Below are 26,541 nucleotides of genomic sequence, written 5' to 3'. Positions count from 1 at the left end.
ACGGATTGTCTAGATGAGAGAAAACATTGGACCCAAATCCGTTTTCTCTGTCCCAACTGGCAGAGAATGAAACATGCTCCTAACACTGAAGGACTATGGCACTGTTACAGCCATTATGCTATAAGAGGTCTGCAGCATTCACGATAAGAAATATTATAGAGTCACATACAGATGCAGGATCTTAATTTGAGCCAGTTTGCTACAGCAGGAAAATAATCCTGCAGCAACAGGAAATGGGAATTTTTATGTGTAATATAAAAAAAATACATTTTTGTAGGGGTTGATACATTTTTTGTTAGGGCAAATCAAGTCTGATATTTCAAAGTGGAAATTACAAACTTTAGAAGCCTTAAAAACTCAAATACACTACAAGTTTGCATTTCCTTCTGGGCAGGAAAATTCTCAGCAACAAAAGATTAATCAGCTTAAGATCCTACACCTGTAGCCTTGTTTCTCTTTTGTATAATACAACAGTATAAATCCTTGTTATTTCTCTCCATACTGGTTGAGGAAGTGTCCCAAATGGAATGGAACCCTATTCCGTATGGGCCCTGATCAAAAATAGTGTGCATAGGGAATAGAGTGCCATTTGAGACGGATCCTATGCCTTGCAGCTCAAAACAGAACAATAGGCAATAAGGGGATAAATAACCACAGGGCTGCCAAGCTGAAATCCTACATTTTCTTAATTAAACTATGGGAATGGAACATGTTCAATTGTCCATTACTCTCTCATGAATATACGTATGAGCCACATATCTTAGTTAGAGGCAAACTGGAATTAAATGACACTGGAATCAGCAGTTTCATAACACAGACGTGTCTAAACAGTGTTATTGTGTGGAAACTAAACACGAAGTGGATTTGAGTTCTTTAGGAAAACATCATTATGTTGTCATCCAGAGTCACATTTATTTATTTTCAAGCTATAGAGCCCCAAAGTGGAGGTGTCATAATACCCATAAAACCTAGCGGTCAAACAGGGAAACGGTTCAAATCGTTTTTCCACCCTTATTTTAGGGGATTTTAGAAACTCTTCAAATAAGGGCTGTGTTTTGTTTGGGCTTACCTTGGCGTGATGTTTGATAAACTTGCACAAGACAGTTCACAGTATTGGTCATTTAAAGAAATGTAGCTACTTTATTCATTGCTACATTTAGCTAACATTAGATAGCCAATCCAGAGATTCTTACCTTTGACTCGATTTGGCCGTCTCGTCTAGATCATCATGGCATTTGTAGTTCTTTCTGATAGCCACATTAGCAGCTAATTAGCGTTTCATTTTGGGGGGTAAATAAATCAAATCAAATTGTATTTGTCACATGTGCCGAATACAACAGGTGTAGTAGACCTGACAGTGAAATGCTTACTTACAAGCCCTTTACCAACAATGCAGTTAAGAAAATACCAAAAACAAAGTAAGAGATAAGAATAACAAATGATTAAAGAGCAGCAGTACTCATTGAAGAAGAACTCTTTGTCCAGTTTGAGGAGAGCATTGCAGTTCTGATGTCCAGAAGCTCTTTTCGGTCATAAGAGACGGTAGCAGCAACATTATGTACAAAACAAGTTACGAACAACGCGAAAAAACAAACAAATAGCATGGTTGGTTTAGAGCCAATAAGACGGCAGCCCTCCCCTCCGGCACCATCACTAGTCAAAAGTACAAGCATAAATATTGATAAAAGTCACCTTGACATAGAGAGATTTACACAGTTATCAAAACGCCACGCCAAGGTAAGTCTACATGGAACACAGCCATTATTTTAAGTGTTTTTAAAAAATCCTATGTGAAAAATGAATGGTGGAAAAACGATTGGAACAATTTCCCTGTTACCGGTAGGATTCATGGGTATTATAACTCATACTGTGGTACTCTATAGCACACAATATTGCATGTTTTTAAAGGACAAAAGAGTTTGGTCTGCCTCGTGTTTTAATTTTTGACGTGGAAAAAATATTGCGATACTGGTATTGTCACAGCCCGAGATGACTTACATGCCCGGGATGCCTCATTAGCATAAATATGCATATCTATTTCCAGACAGAAGCAATCGATGATAGTTGAGATGGAGGGAGATAACACCAGACAGAAAGGTAAGAAGGTGAGAAAAAATGTGTTTAAAGAGGTAATTAGAGGGATTGATGTATCTTAAATAATCCTCCCTACGTGGAAAAATCATTGATGATTTTTTGCAAATCCAATGTAAGGGAATGTAGTCTTTTTTTCACCCAACATTTAACATAAATACAATGACATGTAAAATGTTTTGTTGATTTCACGTTGAATTCACATTAGTTGACAACTCAACCAAATGTAAATCAAAAGTAGACAATGAAATGACATCTGTGCCCAGTGGGTTGTATTACTTAGACACTGTGTTACTCCACCCCAGCAGATAACCAAGTTGTAACCCAAGTGGCAAATGTAAAACTTTTTTGTCTTCCCTTTGGTGGGGGGGTTTAAGTTTTTTATTCATGTCTACAGAGAAGTATTATAAAATGTATTGACAAAAACACTGTCTGCATCCCAACTAACACCCTATTTCCAGATATAGACGTAGTGCAGCCTATCTCCATGACAGAGCCCATCTCCTCTCTCCTCTTCCTACCTCCCACCTCTCCTTTCCTCTTCCTCTCCTTCTAGGAAGACAGCAGGCAGCAGCCATATCCTCACCCCCACCTCTCCTCCTTTCCCTGCTCTCCTCCTCTCCACTCTTCCTCCTGCAAGACAGAAGCCAGCTGTGCCCCCATCTCGTCCTCCAGAGCCCCATATCCCCCTCTCCTCCTTTACTCTCCTCCTCTCTTCTGTTTCTCTCCCCCTCCAGCCATCTGTAGCCCTATTTCCTCTCCTCCTCCTCTCCTCCTCTCCTCTTCCTACCAGCTTTGCCCCTGGTCCCCATTGCCCAGAACAGGGAGGCATGGCCTACAGCCCTCTTATGCTAATATGGGGAGGCAGTGAGCACATAATGTTCCATCAGGGCCATGCTAATGTAGGCAGCTGCCAAAAAATCCCCCATCAGCAATTCTCCAGGGTTACCATGCATGAACGACACAGAGAGAAAGAGAGAGAGCGCGAGAGAGAGAGAGCGAGAGAGAGAGAGAGATCCATGGCCTTTGCAGTGGCTTGTGGCCCATCTCTTTAACAGCTCCTCTGGGCTTTAGTGGTTTGTTTCCAGCGACACAGATACTTCATCCCAGACAACACAACATAGGGACACAACACAGAGACAACACAGAGGCAACACAGAGGCAACACAGAGACACAATACAGAGTGACAACACAGAGACACAACACAGAGTGACAACACAGAGACACCACACAGAAATACAACACTGAGACACACAACACAACACAGAGACAACACAACACAGAGACACAACACAGGGACACAACACAAAGAGGCCAAAGCTACTGGCTGCCATCTCTCAAATGGCACCCTATTCCTTATATATTGCACTACATTTGACCTGGGTCCATATTTAGTAGTTCACTAAATAGGGAATAGGGTGCCATTAGGGGAACAAGCCTGGTCTGTCTGTATCTGTTATGTTTCTGGGTCATAATGCTTCTTAGTAAAGGAAACTTTTTAATGCGCCCTGCCCCCTGTAGCGCTACATACCTGTCTGGATTAGTAGCCTTTGACCGGCATTACAGAGAAAATACCAGGGTCGTGTCCCAAATAGAACCCTATTCCCTATATAGTACACTACTTTTGAACAAGGTCCATAGGTCTCTGGTCAAAAGTAGTGCACTAGATAGGGATAGGGTACCATTACCAAAATCAGCCTTGGAAACCAACACTGTGCAGCCTCTTATAATTTTCATTGAGCAACGTTCTGGAACTAACCACAATGGAACACCACAGTCCCTGTTTGGGCTTTATGCTGCTAGTTTTTCCCCCAAATCAATATTTTGCAGAGAAAAGCAGTTTATTTTCTCGCAACAAACATGTTACTGATGTTGATGTTTTTTGCCTGAGGCAAATTGAAACCTTCAGCCACATTTACTAGATGTACTTAGTTGGGCCATGATCTTTCAATTCCCATTAAAAGGCATATTGAGGTGATGAGGACATGTTTGATCACACGTTACAGCTTGGGAGACTTCTGTCCTGTTGTCTTGTGGAATTTGAGCTTCATAGAATTAAGTTAAACATTTACCTGAAGACATAGACATTCAGAACATGTCTGAGGAATGGACAGACATATTTCAGCTTGTGTCAGCTCTTCACCCAGGAAGTAGACAACTGTCATCAGTCTGGAGGTTCTGATGACATTGCCAGAAAATAATGGTTACAACATGTAAACATGCCAATGGTATGTCACATATTAACATCCCCCTTCTCCCCATTGGCTGGGCCGGACTGTGAGTGTGACTGCATCTCAAATGGCACTCTTTTCCCTATATAGTCCACTTCTTTTGACCAGGCCTCTCATCTGAAGAAGTGCACTATGTAGAGAATAGGGTGTCATTTGGGACTGAGAGAGCTAGGGTCTGACGTGAAGAAACAGACATCACAGCTCCACATCTCTGGATGAAAACAGATGTTGTGTCAGTATGCATGTCTCTTTCATGATGTTACTTTCCTCAAGAGAAATTATTTTCAAAAGACCAAAAGCTGGCTGACATATTTGAAACAAGCGTCTACTGTTACAACAGCCCTGTGGTGGGTTGTCTGTAGATATATAGATCATAGATAGATGTGTGGTTGTATCAGATCTAGAGGGAATAGCTCCGTATCAATCAGGAGAGTTGGGGTTGATTTACCACTAACATTAACATCAGATCTCTGTTCAGCTCTGCTCAGCTCAGTGGAGATGGCTTCTGGGAGAATTGCCTCCTCCATCTTCTCCTGCTACTCAGTTCAGATGCTTCCTTTTGTTTTTCACGGCAGGCATCTAAAATTCATGTTGTCCCAGTTTCTCTGGATCTCTGGATGAGTTTCTCTGGGTTAAAGCCATGCTGCCACACTGCTGCTGTTGCACTCTGGGACAGAGACATTCTCTCTCTCTCTCTCTCTCTTGCTCTCTCTCGTTTTCTCTCTCTCACTATGGGCTCATGTCTTGGATGGGGAAATGTGAGTCTTAAAAAATATTGTTGATTTTCAGAACACATCTCGACTCACATTGGGAATATTCATTCTCTAAACAACAATCCCTAACCCAGCAGGCCCTCTGAGCGTGTTTGATTGTTTTTAAATTCCCACGGTTGGTTGAAGTTGAAACACTACAGTGGAGCCCTTGGGCTGCTGGGCCTGATCACAACACACATCAACCCTGTACAATCTACTGACAAGGAATAAAGGAACGGTTATAGCAGCCAGCAGTATAGCCTTTTAATTAGGAACCACAGTCTGTCTGTGCTGTCTAGGGACAATCAATAACAGTGGAAATGCATAATAGTTGAAAAGAGAGCAGAGGGACTGGGGGGCTGCCCCCTTGACCTCCACTATGGTCATGCTGCTTGTCTGTCCCAGAGCAGCCTCCCGTTTGTCCCAGGCAGAAGGGATCAATCCTGGGTCGATGCAGCCAGAGTGACGGGGCAGAAGTAACATAGACCAGCCTGGTGGTGAGACAGAGCAGACCAGTAGGACTTTGACCCAAATGCAACCCTATTCCCTTAAAAGTAGACCTGCCTGCAATCCCACTGAAACCCTCCTGGCTTTGTTTGCATCTATTTGCATCTTGTTTACATCTATTTACATCTTGCTTACATATATTTACATCTTGTTTACATCTATTTACTACTTGTTTACATTTACATTTATTCCATAATAATTTGAAATGGGGAGGTATTTTACAAGCCTCTCAGGGTTTTCTCCCTTTCCTGCACATGCTCTTTTAGTTTTCCTTTTAAACTCTGATCACATTGTTTTGTATTTTCTTGTGTGAAAAAAAATCTACCAAAACCTGTTTAGTCTGACATCTGTTTAGACCTCTTCCTCTGTAGTGATCTGCCTTTTCATTCCAACTGCTCTCTATAGTGATGTCATGTGTAGTCCCTTTACATACCATGCTCCAGGTAATAGTGACAAATCTACACCAGCACTTTTGGAGCTAGGAACACAAGCATTTCACTACACCCACAATAACATCTGCTAAATATGTGTATGCGACTAATAAAATGTTATTTTATTTGATTAGATTTTATTGACTGTTTATATCCTCTCTGCTACTGTGGGAGTCTGTGCATGTGTCTCAAATTGCACCCTATTCCTTACATAGTGCACAACTTTTTACCAGGGCCCCAGTCAAAAGTAGTGCTTTATATAAGGAATAGGGTTCCATTTGGGACGCAGGCCAATACATACTGCATTTCTGACCATTCAACTCTGCTCCCAGTGTCACGCCCTGTTCTGTTTCACCTGTCCTTGTGATTGTCTCCACCCCCTCCAGGTGTGGCTTATTTTCCCTGGTGTATTTATGCCTGTGTTTCCTGTCTCTCTGTGCCAGCTCATCTTGTATGTTCAAGGCAACCAGAGTGTTTTTCCCATGTGCCTGCGTTTCTATTCTCTCTTACTAGTCCTCCCGGTTTTGACCTTTGCCTGTTTTTCTGGACTCCATTCCCGCCTGTCTGACCATTCTGCCTGCCCTGACCTCGAGCCTGCCTGACATTTTGCACCTCTGGAACTCTGAACTGGTTTTGACCTTTTGCCTGTCCACGACCATTCTCTTGCCTACCCCTTTGTATTGTTAATAAACACCTTGGACTCAAACCATCTTCCTCCTGCGTCTGGGTCTCGCCTTGTGCTCTTATACCCAAACTGTATAGACTATCAAGATTAGTCTATTACTGATTTACATTTAGATTTCAACTTAAATCAAGGAAAATATAAAGATGAGAAATAGTGATCCTTACACTGAGACTGAGTGCTTAGACATTGAATGCACGGGCGGTCCTTATGAATATGGGGCTGTCGTTGTCTACATCCCAAACGGCACACTATTCTCTATATAGGGAGCCATTTCAAACACACTTTTATATTACTGCAGCAGCAAGGTCACTGGGGCTGGTCTCCTGGGGCCGTGTAGATTAATAAAGCTGGTACACTAACACAGTTAGGCTACACATCACAATGTTACTGTAGGCCTACTGCATCATCTAAAACACTTACTGTAGGACTACTGCATCATCTAAAACACTTACTGTAGGCCTACTGCAACATCTAAAACACTTACTGTAGGCCTACTGCATCATCTAAAACACTGTTACTGTAGGCCTACTGCATCATCTAAAACACTGTTACTGTAGGCCTACTGCATCATCTAAAACACTGTTACTCTAGGCCTACTGCATCATCTATAACACTGTTACTGCAGGCCTACTGCATCATCTAAAACACTGTTACTCTAGATCTACTGCATCATCTATAACACTGTTACTGCAGGCCTACTGCATCATCCAAAACACTTACTGTAGGCCTACTGCATCATCTAAAACACTTACTGTATGTCTACTGCATCATCTAAAACACTTACTGTAGGACTACTGCATCATCAATCACACTTACTGTCGGCCTACTGCATCATCTAAAACACTTACTGCAGTCCTACTGCATCATCAATCACACTGTTACTGTAGGCCTACTGCATCATCTATAACACTGTTTCTGTATGCCTACTGCATCATCTATAACACTGTTACTGTAGGCCTACTGCATCATCTATAACACTTACTGTAGGCCTACTGCATCATCTATAACACTGTTACTGTAGGCCTACTGCATCATCTAAAACACTTACTGCAGTCCTACTGCATCATCAATCACACTGTTACTGTAGGCCTACTGCATCATCTATAACACTGTTACTGTAGGCCTACTGCATCATCTATAACACTTACTGTAGGCCTACTGCATCATCTATAACACTGTTACTGTATGCCTACTGCATCATCTAAAACACTTACTGCAGTCCTACTGCATCATCAATCACACTGTTACTGTAGGCCTACTGCATCATCTATAACACTTACTGTAGGACTACTGCATCATCAATCACACTGTTACTGCAGGCCTACTGCATCATCTATAACACTGTTACTGTATGTCTACTGCATCATCTATAACACTTACTGTAGGCCTACTGCATCATCTATAACACTTACTGTAGGCCTACTGCATCATCTATAACACTGTTACTGTGGGCCTACTGCATCATCTATAACACTTACTGTAGGCCTACTGCATCATCTATAACACTGTTTCTGTAGGGTAGCTGCATCATCAATCACACTTACTGTAGGCCTACTGCATCATCTATAACACTTACTGTAGTCCTACTGCATCATCAATCACACTGTTACTGTAGGCCTACTGCATCATCTATAACACTGTTACTGTGGGCCTACTGCATCATCTATAACACTTACTGTAGGCCTACTGCATAATCTATAACACTGTTACTGTGGGCCTACTGCATCATCTATAACACTTACTGTAAGTCTACTTCATCATCTATAACACTGTTACTGTGGGCCTACTGCATCATCTATAACACTTACTGTAGGCCTACTGCATCATCTATAACACTGTTACTGTAGCCCTACTGCATCATCTAAAACACTTACTGCAGTCCTACTGCATCATCAATCACACTGTTACTGTAGGCCTACTGCATCATCTATAACACTTACTGTAGGCCTACTGCATCATCTATAACACTGTTACTGTATCCCTACTGCATAATCTATAACACTGTTTCTGTAGGGTAGCTGCATCATCAATCACACTGTTTCTGTAGGCCTACTGCATCATCTATAACACTGTTTCTGTAGGGTAGCTGCATCATCAATCACACTGTTTCTGTAGGCCTACTGCATCATCAATCACACTGTTACTGTAGGCCTACTGCATCATCTATAATACTTACTGTAGGCCTACTGCATCATCTATAACACTTACTGTAGGCCTACTGCATCATCTATAACACTTACTGTAGGACTACTGCATCATCTAAAACACTGTTACTGTATATCTACTGCATCATCTATAACACTTACTGTAGGCCTACTGCATCATCTAAAACACTTACTGTAGGCCTACTGCATCATCTATAACACTTACTGTAGGCCTACTGCATCATCTATAACACTTACTGTAGGCCTACTGCATCATCTATAACACTTACTGTAGGCCTACTGCATCATCAATCACACTGTTACTGTAGGCCTACTGCATCATCTATAACACTGTTACTGTAGGGCAGCTTCATCATCAATCACACTTACTGTAGGCCTACTGCATCATCTATAACACTGTTACTGTAGGCCTACTGCATCATCTATAAAACTGTTACTGTAGGCCTACTGCATCATCTATAACACTTACTGCAGGCCTACTGCATCATCTATAACACTTACTGTAGTCCTACTGCATCATCTATAATACTTACTACAGGCCTACTGCATCATCAATAACACTTACTACAGATCTACTGCATCATCTATAACACTTACTGTAGTCCTACTGCATCATCTATAACACTTACTACAGGTCTACTGCATCATCTATAGCACTTACTGTAGTCCTACTGCATCATCTATAACACTTACTGTAGTCCTACTGCATCATCAATCACACTGTTACTGTAGGACTACTGTCTCAAACATACTGTTACTGTAGTCCTACTGCATCATCAATCAAATTGTTACTGTAGGACTACTGCAGCATCTATCAGTAGCAGCCTCTGATCCATCCATCAGCCAGCCATCCCTCACCTTGTCAGCCACCCTGTAAAACAGATGTGGGATATGAAGTGTGGCAACGTGCCAGCTGCCACCCAGAGACACCACCAGCCAGGCAGAATGGTGATGGGGCTCTGCGGTGGCTGACCAGAATCATAATCATATTCTAGATGACTAGTTCTCTGACCTAGTCAGTAATATCAATAATATGCTAATGTGAATACACTGTCACGATCGTCGTCAGGGTGGAAATGACCGGACCAAGGTGCAGCGTGGTGAGCGTACATTTTCCTTTATTTTTAAATGTCGCCAACAAAACAAGAAACAACAAAAAAACAAACATGAAGCTGACTAGGGCTATACAGGCCACTAACACAGACAACTACCCCCAACTAAGGTGGCAAAACAGGCTGCCTAAGTATGATTCCCAATCAGAGACAACGATAGACAGCTGTCCCTGATTGAGAATCATACCCGGCCAAAACATAGAAACAGAAAACATAGAAATAAAGAAACTAAAATGCTCACCCTAGTCACACCCTGGCCTAACCAAAATAGAGAATAAAAGCCTCTCTATGGCCAGGGCGTGAAAGGACCCCCCCCCCCCCCCCCCCCCCCAAAGGCGCAGACTCCGGCCGCAAAACCTGACTCTTCCACCCGGGGAGTGTCCGGGTGGAAATCTACTTCGGTGGCGGCTCCGGTGCGGGACGCACCTCTGGCTCCCCCCACTTTGGTGGCGCCTCTGGACCCTCGTTGCAGGCCCCGGACTGGTGACCCTCGCTGCAGGCCCCGGACTGGGGGCCCTCGTTGCAGGCCCCGGACTGGGGGCCCTCGTTGCAGGCCCTGGACTGGGGACCGTCGCTGGAGGCTCCGGATTGGGGACCGTCACTGGAGGCCCCGGACTGGGGACCGTCGCTGCAGGCTCCGGACTGGAGGCCGTCGCTGCAGGCTCCGGACCGCGGATAAATACTGGAGGCTTCGTGCCATGGATCCTTATTGCAGGCTCCGGGCCATGGACCATCACTGGAGGCTTCGTGCCATGACTCATCACTGGAGGCTTCGTGCCATGGATCATCACTGGAGGCTTTGTGCCATGGATCATCACTGGAGGCTTCGTGCCATGGATCACCACTGGAGGCTTCGTGCCATGGATCACCACTGGAGGCTTCGTGCCATGGATCATCACTGGAGGCTTCGTGCCATGGATCATCACTGGAGGCTTCGTGCCATGGATGATCACTGGAGGCTTCATGCCATGGATCATCACTGGAGTGAGGAGACATATGGGCAGTCTGGTACGTGGAGCTGCCACAGGGCTCACCAGGCTGGGGAGACATACAGGAGGCCCTGTCCTTGGCAGAGGCACCGGATACACTGGGCCATGGAGGCGCACTGGAGGTCTCAAGCTTAGAGCCTGCACAACCCGTCCTGGCTGGGTGGTTATCTTCACCCTGCAAATGCGGGGCGCTGGCACAGGACGCACTGGGCTATGCAGACGTACCGGAGACACAGTGCGCAGAGCTGGCGCAGGATATACTGGGCCGAGGAGGATCACTGGAGGTGCGTTGGTGGTGGCAAGTTCTGTCACGGCCGTTGAATGCAGTGAACCAAGGTGCAGCGTGGTAAGCGTACATTTTCTTTATTTATATGAAAAGACGCCGAACAAAACAAACCGTGAAGCTTAAGGCTATGTGTCACAAACAAAGTCAACTTCCCACAAAGACAGGTGGGAAAAAGAGCTACCTAAGTATGGTTCTCAATCAGAGACAACGATAGACAGCTGTCCCTGATTGAGAACCCTACTCGGCCAAAACATAGAAATACAAATAATACAACATAGAATACCCACCCCAAATCACACCCTGACCAAACCAAATAGAGACATAAAAAGGATCTCTAACGTCAGGGCGTGACAATACACTGTGTACTGGTCCCTGATCTTAGCATTATTGGGTTTCAGAGAAGCACTTTATGAATATGATGTGTTAATGAACTGCTGGGACAAACTACAGGTGAAGAACAGACTGCTGACTGCTGATCAAAACAGTTTATTTTTTATTCTTGTCCCTACACTCCCTCAATGGTCATTTTGCTCCCCCTATGGTCATTTACCCCCTCAACAGTCTTTACTCTGCCTTATGTATTCATCACTGCTACAGTTGTTATTGTACATAGTATATAGTGCTATTTATATTCATATTGTTGTTGTTTTTATTACCATTTAGATCATTTTAATTCACTTAGTCCTGCATCTTGGAACTCGAAGCCTAAGATTTTCACTGTACCCAGCAATCACACCTGCAACCCTGTACATGTGACTATTAAACACTGAATCTGAATGTTGCTAAGTGAAAAAGTCCTAATTAATCTCACCCCTCATTAAACAATCAAATACCTGGGTAGTATTCACTAGAAACCAAACAGAAGAAAACAGACCTGAACTTTTCCAATAAGAAACGGTAATTTTTGTTTACAAAACTTTTTCCGTTGCGAAACGTTTTGCTACGGTGTGCATTAATGAATACAACCCTGCTGAATGAAACCCACCTAGAGGGGAGACTTAATTCATTATGACACGTTATCTTATTTACAGCTTTATTCAGACTGGCTTCTATAGAGAAGATAAACGAGCTAACCAGGCTTAATGAGCTGAGATGATGGAAGGTGGCACCGTGGGGCAGGATACTGCCTTATAGCATCACAACACAGTGTTGTAGCATCTGTCTGATAGGAGGTTCATTATTCTCCTCCACGGGACAGTGTACAGTTGATGTGTCAGAATGGAGTTTAGCCCTTTAAGACCCAGGAGTGGTGTTCCATCATCTAGGTTGCATCCCAAATGGCACCCTATTCTCTATACTGTAGTGTACAGTACTACTTTTGACCAGGGCCCATAGTGCACTATATAGGGTGCCATTTGGGACATAACCTAGTCTAGATCGAGGGATGGCCAACTTCAGTTCTCAGCCATATTTAACCTTTTATTTAACTTGGCAAGTCAGTTAAGAACCAATTATTTTTCACAATGACAGCCTAGGAACAGTGGGTTAACTGCCTTGTTCAGGGGCAGAACGACAGATTTTTTACTTGTCAGCTCGGGGATTTGATCTAGCAACGTTTCGATTACTGGCCCAACACTCTAACCACTTCGGCTACCTGCCCCCCAAAATACCCTAGTTATTCATAACACTAACTAGATTCAACATGCCAGTCCATATGTTCAGGATGCATGTACACATCAAGATAATGTGTACACGGTTTTTACAAGGCCTCATACGATAGATCACTATGGTCGAGTTCCTTCCCAAATACATTGCAAATGCTTGCAAGATCTTACAATACCTGGATAGGTACTGTATTTTTAACATGTCAGCTAACCACATCATATGATATCACCATCTGATGCCCGACTGCATTGTCGATGATGACGACATAGCACGCAACCATTGGTTGACTCAATGCAACGCCTGCAAATCTAGTCGGGCAGGAACTTGACCTATATCTCTCTTCCCCTCCTACTCCACATCTGCCTACTCCTCCTTTCATCCACTCATCATTGTCAACCTGATCCTACTTGACTCTGCTCTCTGTCTCTCCACGTCTCTCTCTCCATTGTTCTGTAATCAGACTGGTCTCTGTTCAGAGCCCTGACCCTCTGAATCATTCATTCATACATACAGGAGAGACACGATTAGCATTATATTAGCATTATGCTAAAATGTTCCCTCCATCCCACTGTCTCTCTCCAATTGAGATCGTGCTGCTACGGTATGTGTTCATCCAACCTCAAGTGAACTGTGGGGATATGAATCACAGACAGATGCAGCCTTGCACACTCATATGTTTCGTCCAAAATAGCACTCTATTCTCTTTATAGTATACTGGTCAAAAGTAGTCCACTGTATAAGGAATAGGGTGCCATTTGGGATGCATACTACATCTCTACCCTAGCCTGCCTGTGTCTGTTTTCCATTACAGCAATCACCTTTTTAGATTCCATTTTTGCTCTTTAACAATCCCTAATTGAGTGTTATGCTATCCATTCTAGTTCTCATATACTGTAGTTTGTCCTGCCTGATGACAGACGTGTTAATGGAACCATTAGTTAGAGGAGAGGAGACATTACTCAGAAGAAAATATAATGTTCTCGATACAGAACTGTTCACTATCATACACACTGTCTCATCATACCAGGGGCACATTAAAAACACACCTCCTGACATGCAGCACTAGAAACCATCACATGAAACACAGTATGTTCACACATGGAACTCTATTCCTATAGTTCACTACTTTTGACCATAGGGCTCTGGTCAAACATAGTGCACTATATAGGAAATAGGGTGCCATTTGAGACCCAACTACAATTTCCACTTCTACAAGGAGTTGATGGATGATGGTTAATAAAGACAGATTTTCCATCCAACACATCTCTCTACAAATGAAAGCTATCATATGAAACAACTATAGCCTAGTAGGAATAATATTTCACCATTTACCCAGATATATTAGACAGGAAGCCTAAGAGGCCAAATGGGAACTATTAGTGAAATATGATGATTGAATGGACTGGTTCCATCTTATATACACGTCTATGTCAAATCAATCAATGAAATGTATTTTGTAAAGCCATTATAACATCAGCATATATTGAAGACATAGCCATGTTATTGCACTACAGAGGAATCTTCCCCATTGAAAATGATCACAATTTAGTCTCAATTTCACACTGAGTGCCAAATTCAACTCCACTAAACTGAAGGCTGTTGACAGATTGGTCCATCTCCTGTAAACAATCATATCATGTTTCCAATCTGAGCTACTGCCATCCCTGGCGTCCATATGGTCATGATAATGGATTGTATTGTGGTGGCTGATAAAGTATTGTGGAAGAGCTATGCTCACCACAGAGCAAAAGGGTCAAGTAAGTCTGTGAACACCATGGCATGAGTCTGCATCTGATGCAGAGGGGCTGTAGAGATGTGTCAGTGTGCTGGGGCTATCGGGTGTGTTTCTTGTTCCCCTGGTGATGACAGAGCATACAGGTGGAATGGGTCTAGCAGCCAGACCACACAAATCTCTGTCCTGTACCTGCTACAGACAAACAGACACATGCATGAACACACAGACAGACAGACATACAGACAGACAGAGACAGACACACCCCACTGGGCACAGACGTCAGTTTAACATCTAGTTTTGATTTACATTTGATTGAGTTGTCAACTAACGTGAATTCAACGTGAAATCAACAACAAATGTCACCATGTCATGTTGGTTAAAAACTTGGGTGAAAAAAAATATGAAATGCCCTTACATTGATGGCTTTTTGCAAATTCTATCAGTTTCCCCACCTTCATTCAACGTCACTTTTATTTGGGGTTTGAAATCACGTGGAAACAAGGTTAGTTCAACCAGTTTTTGCCCAGTGCGACATCTTCTGTGGTCCCATCCACCACATCAGACCCACCCTCTGTGGTCCCATCCACCACATCAGACCCACCTTCTGTGGTCCCATCCACCACATCAGACCCACCTTCTGTGGTCCCATCCACCACATCAGACCCACCTTCTGTGGTCCCATCCACCACATCAGACCCACCTTCTGTGGTCCCATCCACCACATCAGACCCACCTTCTGTGGTCCCATCCACCACATCAGACCCACCTTCTGTGGTCCCATCCACCACATCAGACCCACCTTCTGTGGTCCCATCCACCACATCAGACCCACCTTCTGTGGTCCCATCCACCACATCAGACCCACCCTCTGTGGTCCCATCCACCACATCAGCCCGGGGCACCATGTATCTGATCTGTGTGTTCTAAATATTGCAAATGGGTCATGTTATGCTAGTTGTCATCTTCAGATGTTGAAGTGTTGTCTAATAAGCACAAACTCAAATGAGGAAACAGTCACACTCCATAAGAGTTCAGAGTAATGCCTCAATCCCTAATAAGAATGAACCCCATCTCTAATAACACCCTATCTGTAATCTCTAGTTACATGGTCTCTAGACTACAATATCAGACCTGTACAGAACAGAACACATGCAGCAGCAGCAACCCCCGTTTTGCCAGGCATCGAGACCCGTACCCTTTATTATGGTGCTACAATGTAGCGCTCTGTGCGTGTTGATGATGTTGTGTTACATGTGTAAAATGCTGTTTCTGAAATGGTTTATATTTCCTTACCAGGTTGAGCACAGTCTCCACGATATCCCGGTTGCTAACCTCCCCCACCTGGATCAATCCGATCAGAACCGCGAATTTCATCTTGATATTCCGGATGGGCACCTGCGGGTTGATTATCCCGCCCGGTAGAACCATAGAACCCGAGCCAGATACCATTATTTTCCCGGTACCAGAGCACCCTTGCTGCCCATGACCCGGGGGGATTTCACGGTCCGAAAGAGACACAGCACCCGGCATCTTCACCGCCGGCCTCTCACTTGTCATGTCCTTTCAACCAGATCGATATCACCTGCTTTAATCGCTGTTCAACTGCATCAATTAATTAGGATACAAAATAGAAGATTCTGGAAGAACCTGACGAAAGGGAAACCCCTATATTGTTTACATCCACTCTCTCTGCCGTGCCCGAATAGGAACCGCAATCTGGTAATAATGTATTGAGGGTAGAACGAGCAGTGTCCTTCCCTGTACACAGACGTATTCTGTTAATCTGAACAGATTGAAGCTGAACAGCGCCGCAACCGCTGCAGGGTCTCTAGGCTATGGCTCGGTCATGTTGCCCCCTGCCTGCGGGAAGAAGCGCGTCACATGAGGTGTATGTAATTTTAGGAGAGAATACTTTAAAGGGATTCAACAAAGCCTTTACAGTGAATTGGTTGTGAATCAGTCCATTTTTGTGGTTGTACTGCTGTCTAAACTTAATTCATCAAAGCAGTAGCCAATAGAAGGGAGGAAAAGATTACTCAAAAGCTTTTTAGTGAAAGTGCCAGTAACACAATAGAGAAAGCACTTTATTAAAGATTAGATTGTGAAAAGCTTTGCGGGTAGTTTGAATAATTGTTTTATTACAAGTAGCCTAAATACAAGTGGCACTCTATTTCTCTTTATAGTCCACTAGGCTCTGGTCAAACTTGCACTAAATAGGGTGCCGTTTGCGACTCATTTTCTGAGTTATACGAGTCATACAATGGGAGGACACAACTCTTAACATTTCAGACAGCTTCACCGTAGTATATCATTCATTCTATTGAACAGTTTAACCATTACTGCACCAAATGTTGGAAATAAAAAATACGGAATTACTGTACCTTTCCTTTTTTAATTTAAATCATTACAATAAATAATTTGAAATAATCACCCTTATTCCTTGTGTAATTTCTGCACAAAACCACAATCACACACACAGATAGAGAGAAAGAGAAGACACGCACGCACGCACACAAACACAGACAGCAGAAATGACTGCACTGTCAGAGCTAGAAACACAAGCATTTCGCTACACCCGCAATAACATCTGCTAAACATGTGTATGTGATTTAATTTGATTTGACGCGCGCGCGCGCACACACACACACACACACACACACACACACACACACACACACACACACACACACACACACACACACACACACACACACACACACACACACACACACACACACACACACACACACATCAGAGTAAGGCTGTCTACTTGTCTTTTATTTCATTATGTAAATACACTCCTGGTGTCTCGCAGCTCATTGAACAGTCCGTAGATGTGGAAGTGACCTTGGAGAGTCTTCCTGCAGAACCACAGAAGAACAGAAATAACAGGTTTGGGGGAAGTTACTTAATGTGTGTTCCCAATGGCACCCTATTTCCTATATAGTGCACCTCTTTGGACCAGGACCCATAGGGCTCTGGTCAAAAGTAGTGTACTATGTAGGGAATAGGGGCCACTTGGGACGGGATCCTGGTCAAAGTAATGCACTATATAGGGAATAGAGTGGCATTTGGGACACCAAATAAATCTGTAACCTTATGAATCCAGTCTGTTTGATGAAGCTGTATTGTTCAGAAATCAGATGATGCTATCTAGTGGATAAATTAATACATTATTTCAGTGAATATGGGAGGAAACTATATATATGGCCCAATCCCAATCAACCCCTAGAACAGGGGTGTCAAACTTCATTCCACGGAGGGCCGAGTGTCTACGGGTTATTGATTTTTCCTTTCAATTCAGACCTAGACAACCAGGTGAGGGGAGTTCCTTACTCATTGTTGACCTTAATTAACCAATCAAGTACAAAGGAGGAGCGAAAACCCGCAGACACTTGGCCCTCCGTGGAATTAGTTTGACACGTGTGCACTAGAACCATACCCTATGCACTTGATTGGTGTATGCAGTATGGTGAAACATGCACCTAGCCTATCAGAGTGCAAGTTGGAGCTATTACCATATTTCCCTGCCTGTAAAATCCTCTCATATCGTCACAAGTGCACAGGGCATAGGGTCTAGGGGTCAATTTGGGATAAGCCATCTTTTGTGATCCCTCCATCATTAATCTGATTATTTCAATAAAACATATTACATATGTATGAAACACAAATAAAAAATGAACAACCCTGAGTTGAGAGATCAACAGACTGAATGTTGTAATACACAGTATGACCACCAGGGAGCAACAACATCCTGTAAATAATAAATTATAATCATAATTTGGTGGGTGCTTATATTTATCCTAACTTCCCCTGAGACACCCTCAGAGACTGGGGTCACAGCCAGGGTCTGCCATTATCAACAGCGATCCTGGAGAAATTAGGGTTAAGTGCCTTGCTCAAGGGCACATCGGCAGTTTTATCTTCCACCCTCTAATAAAAACTGGGTAATATTTAACGGATATATTTCAAGTTTGGTTTCACTCTGATTCCATTCCACTATGTGCTCCCAGGCCTCACTAGTCATTGTGTTCTTTTTTATTTATTTCATTTTTTAAACTCTGTTTTCTCCCCAATTTCGCGGTATCCAATTGGGAGTTACAGTCTTGTCTCATTGCTACAACTCCCGTACGGACTCGGGAGAGGCAAAGGTCGAGAGCTGTGTGACCTCCAAACACAACCCAACCAAGCCGCACTGCTTCTTGACACAATGCTCATGTAACGGATGTGAAATGGCTAGCTAGTTAGCGGTGGTGCGCGCTAATAGCGTTTCAATCGGTTACGTCACTCGCTTTGAGACCTTGAAGTAGTGGTTCCCCTTGCTCTGCAAGAGCCGTGGCTTTTGTGGTGCGATGGGTAACGATGCTTCGTGGGTGACTGTTGTTGATGTGTGCAGAGGGTCCCTGGTTCGCGCCCAGGTCGGAGCGGGGGGATGCCATAAAGTTATACTGTTACATTGATGCTGTTGACCCGGATCACTGGTTGCTGCGGAAAAGGAGGAGGTCGAAAGGGGGGTGAGTGTAACGGATGTGAAATGGCTAGCTAGTTAGCGGTGGTGCGCGCTAATAGCGTTTCAATAGGTTACGTCACTCGCTTTGAGACCTTGAAGTAGTGGTTCCCCTTGCTCTGCAAGGGGCTCGGCTTTTGTGGAGCGATGGGTAACGATGCTTCGTGAGTGGCTGTTGTCGATGTGTGCAGAGGGTCCCTGGTTCACGCCCGGGTCGGGGCGAGGGGACGTACTAAAGTTAAACTGTTACACCCACTTAACCCGGAAGCCAGACGCACCAATGTGTCAGAGGAAACACAGTGCCCCTGGCAACCATGTCAGCGTGCACTGTACCCAGCCCGCCACAGGAGTCGCTATTGCGCGATGGGACAAGGACATCCCTGCCGGCCAAACCCTCCCCTAACCCGTACGACGCTAGGACAATTGTTGCCGGCCCATGGGTCCTCCGGCTGCGACAGAGCCTGGACTCCAACCCAGAATCTCTAGTGCCTTAGACCACTGCGCCACTCGGGAGGCCCCGGTCATTGTGTTCTTAACAGAAATAGGGCCTCTAGTCCAATCCTGTCTTGTCCTATTTGTGTAGCATGTGACTCTGGACACCAACTCGCTGCCTAGCATGCTGCTCTAAGGAGACCAGGGGGTTAGAACCCTTCTATGGCTAATACAGCTCTAACTTGTCCTGGTCTAAGAGTGAGTGGGAGTGTCTGTTCTGACGGAGTGTGCACGGGAGAGAGGTATTCTGACAGACTGGGTCTTGACTTACTTGACTTATTCCTTTCAGCTCCCAGTGGAGCAAAGAGCCTCGACGGTGCTCATCTCCAGATAACTCTGTTCTGGGCGGTTTTCTTGACCTCATTCCAGGCGTTTTTTGCCTTCTTCATCTCTTCCTCATTCATCCTTCTCCATGTCTTCTTTAGGCGGCCTGTGACTGTGTGTGGTGTTGTGGTATTCGGGAAAGAGGTATGTAAACATGATCTGGTATATTGTTGCTGGCGGTGTCCCTGACATCACATGGGTGTTCTCTATGGTGTGGAACAGCTATGTGGGGTCAGGGGTGAAAGGTCATTAGAATGCTGGGAGGACAGTAGATTGTTATAGATGGTCTTTTTTTTGGTTTGGTTAATTCAAATTCCCTGAAGATAAGTTGACTGAGAACAAAATCTCATTTACTGCAACAACCTGGGGAAAAGTTACAGGGGAGAGGGAGAGGAGGGGTGATGAATGAACCAATTCAAAGCTGGGGATGATTAGGTGGCCATGATGGAAATTTTGCCAGGACACCGAGGTTAACTGTTACGATAAGTGCCATGGATCTTCAGTGACCACAGAGTCAGCACACCTGTTTAACGTCCCATCTGAAAGACGGCACCCTACACAGGGCAATGTTCCCAATCACTACCCTGGGGTATTAGGATCTGTTTTCTGCTTATTTTTACCAGAAGTAAGATTGACTGGCCCTCCAAAACCCCTTTTAGCAGCATCTGGTCTCCCATCCAGGGACCGACCAAGATTGACCCTGCTTAGCTTGATGCAAGCCAGCAGTGGGATGCAGGGTGGTATAGAGTAAAGGCTTAGAATGCATCCCACATGGCACCAAACCAGGCCTTTGGTCAAATGTAGTGCACTATGTAGGGAATAGGGTTCTATTTGGGATGTGACGTATAGAACACACCATGTGAGGTGAGGTGTTGACCAGCAGGAACATACAACTCTGAAAATAAAGAAACTGCAAGTGAAGTGGAAAGAGAGCGACTTTCAATTAAGCAAATTCCCTTAGAGCAATTAAGTTTCTATTCTAATCCATTCGAATTGCATTTGTCTGTGTAAAAATAATAAACACTCAATATAAACGTTTCATAAACATATTTTACGTTGTTTAATTAAAAAATCTTGTCTCTGGAACTAAACTGAAGCTCAGTCCAGCCAGCTCTCTACAGCAGGTCTGGAGATCAAACCTGAGTCACATGGGCTCCGTCCCAAATGGCATCCTATTCCCTATATAGTGCACTACTTTTGATCAGAGCCCTATGGGGGTTCTGGTAAAAAGTGGTGCACTATATAGGAAGTAAGGTGCCATTTAGGATGCAGACATAGTTTTCAACCTTAAACACTAAGGTCATATAGAATAACATTACAGCCATTCAGACACACACAGCACTGTTAAAGCCCAGTAAAACCAGCTTACAGATTAGTACCGTATGAATTACAATAACAATGATGCAATGCTGGAATCAATATTTAAGTTGTAGTATTAAGCCTTTCAAATATACAGTATATACAGCTAGTATGCTTGCATGTATGTTTTCACACACACAGATATATACAGACACATGCGTGCACACACAGCATATCTAACATAAAGCATTACATTTTACATTAATAAAATAACATACAGCTTCCCAGAAGCTTTGAAGAGCTTAAATGTCCTAGACATAACTGTAATACTAAATACTAATGGACATTGGGAGCGTCATTCTGTTCTCCTTTCGGTCATAATAATAAAAATAAAAATAATAATAGGTTAATTATAATAATTTTATAATAACATCATAATAACGTCTTAATAACATCCAGCACCTAAGAAGGTCTTCTTGTGTCATTGTGCAGAGTCCAGAGATGCTCCATACTCTTTTTGGTCTCTGTGTTCTGGCATCACATTTCAAGACAGACCAACATGAATATTAGCCGTGCACAGTAACAGTAGATCACCTGCTGGGGTTCAACAAACGGTGGTGATTAAACATGTAGAATCGTCTGGAAATAAATAGAAAATGACGACTGATGTTCATCGGTCAGATGCGATAGGGCGGCCACCCACTGGTTTTAACCATTCGTCAGCATGGTCTATTTGATACTTTAGCGCTGCAGCTCTGCCTATTGGCTTCAGGACTCTATGAATATATGAATATATACTCCTCTAGCACCAGACATGGTTGGCAGGCCATGGAAGGCATGGATGGGTCTAGCTCCAGACATGGTTGGCAGGCCATGGAAGAGATGGATGGGTCTAGCTCCAGACATGGTTGGCAGGCCATGGAAGGCATGGATGGGTCTAGCTCCAGACATGGTTGGCAGGCCATGGAAGGCATGGATGGGTCTAGCACCAGACATGGTTGGCAGGCCATGGAAGGGATGGATGGGTCTAGCACCAGACATGGTTGGCAGGCCATGGAAGAGATGGATGGGTCTAGCTCCAGACATGGTTGGCAGGCCATGGAAGGGATGGATGGGTCTAGCTCCAGACATCATTTAGTCTGGTGTAACAGACGTCACTGTGCTTCCTTGGTATAGCTTCCTCACTCACAAATCCTTACTGGACCAGCATCTTGACAATGTCTTAGCCAACTACGCTACCAAAAAGTTAGCAGTTCGATAGCACAAGTGGAGACATTTCAGGCTGGGGAGTGAGGTTACAAATCCAACTCGGTTACACTAGTTCTAGGCTAAGCCAGGTTGGGTGTAGTTCCCTCCAGGTATGTGTGGGTCTAGCTCTATGAACGGAAGACTCTAATGTCAGATCTTGGTCTCTGGCCCCTCTGTGCTGATTGGTTGGAAGGAGTTGCGAATGCGAGCAGCTTCAGCAGCACAGAGGTGACCAAAGGCCTTGTTGTACCACTCTGGACTCCTCCCCCTGGATCAACAACAACAACATGGCCAGGTTCAAACACATCCAACAACTACAACAATAACAACTACACAATCTTCTGAAAAGAATGAACTATATTTATACAGTATATGCTAAGGTATGTTAGGTGTGGACTCACTTGAGGTCCACCCTGCAGATGTGAGTGAGTCTGGATTTCCCAGAGCCGCAGGGTTCTAGAAGGTAGTTGGACTCTAGAACCACGGCCCTCACCCCACCGACCCGGGGACAGTCCTCATGTTCTACAGACACACACACCAATGCACACGTCCCCTTGGGAAGGTCAGTCCTCCATGACCTACAGAAAGACAGAAAGAGACAAAGAGAGACAGAAAGAGACAGACAGAGTCAGCTTCATTCAGTACAGACAGGTAGAACAGACAGGGCTTTATAGTGATGTGTGCTCTACAGAAACAAAAAACATAGCATTTAACATGCTCTTGGGTATTCACCTTTACTCTAAGTTGAAATGTAAATGTCAAAATTCTAAATACAAAGACGCACACACAAACCCACACACTCACCGTAGGACCAGGAAGTCTCTGCTGGGGTGTGGGGGCATGCGGTTGAGGACATAGTGGAACATCTCAGTGTATCTGTCCAGAGTCTCAGCTACCTTCCACTGTAGCAGGTCCACATCCCACAGGTGGCGCTCTCGCAGCACGCGGTTCAACAAAACCGAGGGAGGGGCCTCCACTTCTACCGCCACACGCCACCGCCGCAAAGGGTTCCCATCACCCACCTTCTTACAGTAGAGCTCAGTGTTGTCTGAGCTGGTACAGGACACCCAGCCCTTAGTCTTCTCTCTGGCCTCCTTCAGGAGCTCCTGCAGCCTGCTCTCTACGTAGTTCTGGTACAGGTTCTGCGGTCTGGTCTCTGAGTGTGTCTGGCAGGGTCTGGCCTCTGTCTGGTAGGACGCATCATCCTCCTCCTGCTGTCTACAAAGCTCCTCTAAGGTGGGAGCGTGAAGGTCCGCCTCCACGTACGAGTTCCTGGACTGAGTCACCATCTCGTGGGGAATCTGATTGGTCAGAGAAGAAAGATCAATCAGAGATCAGGTCGCTATGGATAAGAGTGTCTGATAAATGACAAAACATGTTTTAAATGGTTCGATAACACTTAAAAGGCTGAAGGAATAATGCTTTATATCTTACCTGTCAGCAGGTACAAGCCTTTATAATGTTTAATAATGAGACTTATAACATTTTATGACATCCAATGTAAGGCATCTTAGTAGCATTGTTGATTACTAATGAAGTATTCTACTGTATTCTATTCAGGTCTATTACCTCAAACAGTCGGTTGCACTCTATGATCATGTGGGCGAGTCCCTGCGTCGCGGCAAGGTTCTCATTCAGGTCCTTCTGGTCGGGCCGTCCTGTTGTGTACTTCCTCTGCATGGCCCTGAGGATCATGATTAACAGTTACTAACACAGCAGAGGATCATGGGTAATGAGACAATTATGAACACAGCAGCCAGAGTCCATCAGCCGAGGTGCCAAATGAACGCATTAACCTTTTCCCTCTCCCACTGAATACAGCTAGTTAACCTCCCTCCCAACCCACGAGATTAACAGAGTCCCCCATGAAGCTGAGACACCCACTCGTCACAGCTCCTCTCCCTCTCTCTCCTGTCCTTCTTCCTTCCCCGCCATCCTCTCCCTTTCTCTCCTGTCCTTCCTTCCCCGCCATCCTCTCCCTCTCTCTCCTGTCCTTCCTTCCCTGACATCCTCACCCTCTCTCTCCTTCTTCCTTCCCTGCCATCCTCTCCCTCTCTCTCCTCTCCCTCCTCCCCGCCATCCTCTCCCTCTCTCTCCTCTTCCTCCTCCCTGCCATCCTCTCCCTCTCTCTCCTCTCCCTCCTCCCCGCCATCCTCTCCCTCCTCTTCCTCCTCCCCACCATCCTCTTCCTCTCTCTCCTCTCCCTCCTCCCCGCCATCCTCTCCCTCTCTCTCCTCTTCCTCCTCCCTGCTATCCTCTTCCTCTCTCTCCTCTCCCTCCTCCCCGCCATCCTCTCCCTCTCTCTCCTCTTCCTCCTCCCTGCTATCCTCTTCCTCTCTCTCCTCTCCCTCCTCCCGGTCATCTCAACATCTCTCTCTGCATGCTATCCCTTTGATCCTGTAATCCTTAAAGAATCACTTCCACCAGCTAGTTAAATGAGAGGTTTCTGTTTGTACACAGCGTGATGTCATAAAACACAGTGTTTTAAAGAGTACCCTGGAACTCCAGAACCTTCTTAATAAAAGCAGGCCAGAACCAAATAGCCAGTCTACTGTAGTTAGTTATTCCACTGTAGTTGAACCCCTGAGCCAGACTCCCCCCTGGTTAACATCAGTCTTCATAGAGACCTAGTTAGAAGGACATCATCACTAGCGAGTCTATAAGGAGGGCATACTGTATATAGGATCATTATTTATTATAGAGCACAGCAAGGTGACCCAAATACAAGACCCAGTGGGTTATAGTTGTAACAGTCTATTATACACATTGCTGAAGGAACAGTCCATGGTGCCTCGTTAGGTCTTTCTTTAGAGCTGATCAGGTGATGTACGTGTGTGTGTGTGTGTGTGTGTGTGTGTGTGTGTGTGTGTGTGTGTGTGTGTGTGTGTGTGTGTGTGTGTGTGTGTGTGTGTGTGTGTGTGTGTGTGTGTGTGTGTGTGTGTGCGCGCGCGCGCGTGTGTAGTGTGCGTGTAGTGTGCGTGTAGTGTGCGTGTAGTGTGCGTGTAGTGCACCTGGGTGAGAGGTTGTCCTTCTTCAGGATGTTGAGGTGGAACAGGGACGGGGCCAGACACACAGCGATGTTCATGGGAGTCATCTGGTTCTCCTCCACAGAGGAAGTAACATCAGACAGGAAGCAGAGCAGCATCTGGAGCACCTCCCTGTTCTCGTCTGACATCAGCATGATGGCCGTCTGCACAGCCTGCAACCGCTGGTCCTTAGGAACATCTGGAGGGAGGAGAGGGAGGAATTGATAGAGGGAGGGAGGAATAGAAGGAGGAGAGGACAGGAGTGGAGAAGAGATGAGACAGGGAATGAGAGTGAGACAGAGATAGTGGTTGAAATTTCCAACCATGGAAGAGATACCGTAGTATGATTTGTCTGTCTGTGTGTGTGTGTGTGTGTGTGTGCGTGTGTGTGTGTGTGTGTGTGTGTGTGTGTGTGTGTGTGTGTGTGTGTGTGTGTGTGTGTGTGTGTGTGTGTGTGTGTGTGTGTGTGTGTGTGTGTGTGTGTGTGTGTGTGTGTGTGTGTGTGTGTGTGCGTGTGTGTATCAGTCCTTACACTGGTAGATGTGTAGGAAGGTCTCTCCCAGCTTGCTGGTCAGTAGAGGTTCAGGCAGGTCTCTGAAGAACTGTTTGACCATGTCTGCTACGTCGTACGCTGACTGGTCCTCGTAGCTGACATCATCAGGAGACGACTCATTCATCTGCCTCAGCGCCTGGATACGAGACTTCACACCAGACTTACGGAACAGACCCACCTGCAGACGGAGTAGAGCAGAACGTTCAGACAGACAGACAGACCTGGTCTAGACAATGACAGACTGACCGGTTCTACAGAGAGAGAGAGACTGACAGTCTACAGTCTACTGACAGTCTACCTGGTCTAGACACTGGCTCCTGAGGTATCGGAGGGCCTGCTGCAGGCTGAGGGGGAGGGGCTGACCAGAGCGCTGGACGTGAACGATCAGAGGAACACCAAACACATTCTTGTCCTTGTAGTCTGGAACCTTCATCCTCTTCATGAACTTTGGAACCGACCTGACAGAGAGACAACACAGGATGAGTCCCATGTCTACCCACAC

General features: G+C 44.9%; 2 protein-coding genes across 16 annotated transcripts in view; both read right to left on the bottom strand.

The window, feature by feature from the left end:
• Nucleotides 1–16,454, bottom strand: part of LOC129822249 (neurobeachin-like) — a 318,368-nt gene extending 301,914 nt beyond the window's left edge. For 5 of the 9 annotated variants that reach the window (XM_055880361.1, XM_055880364.1, XM_055880365.1 and 2 more), the window contains exon 1: nt 15,884–16,447. In XM_055880361.1, the coding sequence (XP_055736336.1) occupies nt 15,884–16,147 (264 nt within the window). In that variant the 5' untranslated portion in view covers nt 16,148–16,447. Of the gene's footprint in view, nt 1–15,883 lie in introns of all 9 variants that reach the window. The other 4 variants (XM_055880362.1, XM_055880370.1, XM_055880368.1 and 1 more) reach the window with 3 other exon arrangements.
• Nucleotides 16,455–17,347: 893 nt separating this feature from the next.
• LOC129822252 (stAR-related lipid transfer protein 13-like) overlaps nt 17,348–26,541 on the bottom strand; it is a 140,464-nt gene continuing 131,270 nt past the window's right edge. For 4 of the 7 annotated variants that reach the window (XM_055880375.1, XM_055880374.1, XM_055880378.1 and 1 more), the window contains exons 7-13: nt 26,338–26,497; nt 26,019–26,217; nt 25,472–25,685; nt 24,030–24,144; nt 23,265–23,761; nt 22,862–23,038; nt 20,946–22,728 (exon numbers count right to left, since the gene is read on the bottom strand). In XM_055880375.1, coding sequence (XP_055736350.1) covers nt 22,611–22,728; nt 22,862–23,038; nt 23,265–23,761; nt 24,030–24,144; nt 25,472–25,685; nt 26,019–26,217; nt 26,338–26,497 — 1,480 coding nt within the window. In that variant the 3' untranslated portion in view covers nt 20,946–22,610. Of the gene's footprint in view, nt 22,729–22,861; nt 23,039–23,264; nt 23,762–24,029; nt 24,145–25,471; nt 25,686–26,018; nt 26,218–26,337; nt 26,498–26,541 lie in introns of all 7 variants that reach the window. The other 3 variants (XM_055880371.1, XM_055880373.1, XM_055880372.1) reach the window with 1 other exon arrangement.

This window comes from Salvelinus fontinalis, chromosome 24, assembly GCF_029448725.1.
Source record: "Salvelinus fontinalis isolate EN_2023a chromosome 24, ASM2944872v1, whole genome shotgun sequence".
Lineage (NCBI taxonomy): Eukaryota > Metazoa > Chordata > Actinopteri > Salmoniformes > Salmonidae > Salvelinus > Salvelinus fontinalis.
This window is presented reverse-complemented; position numbering and strand designations above follow the sequence as displayed.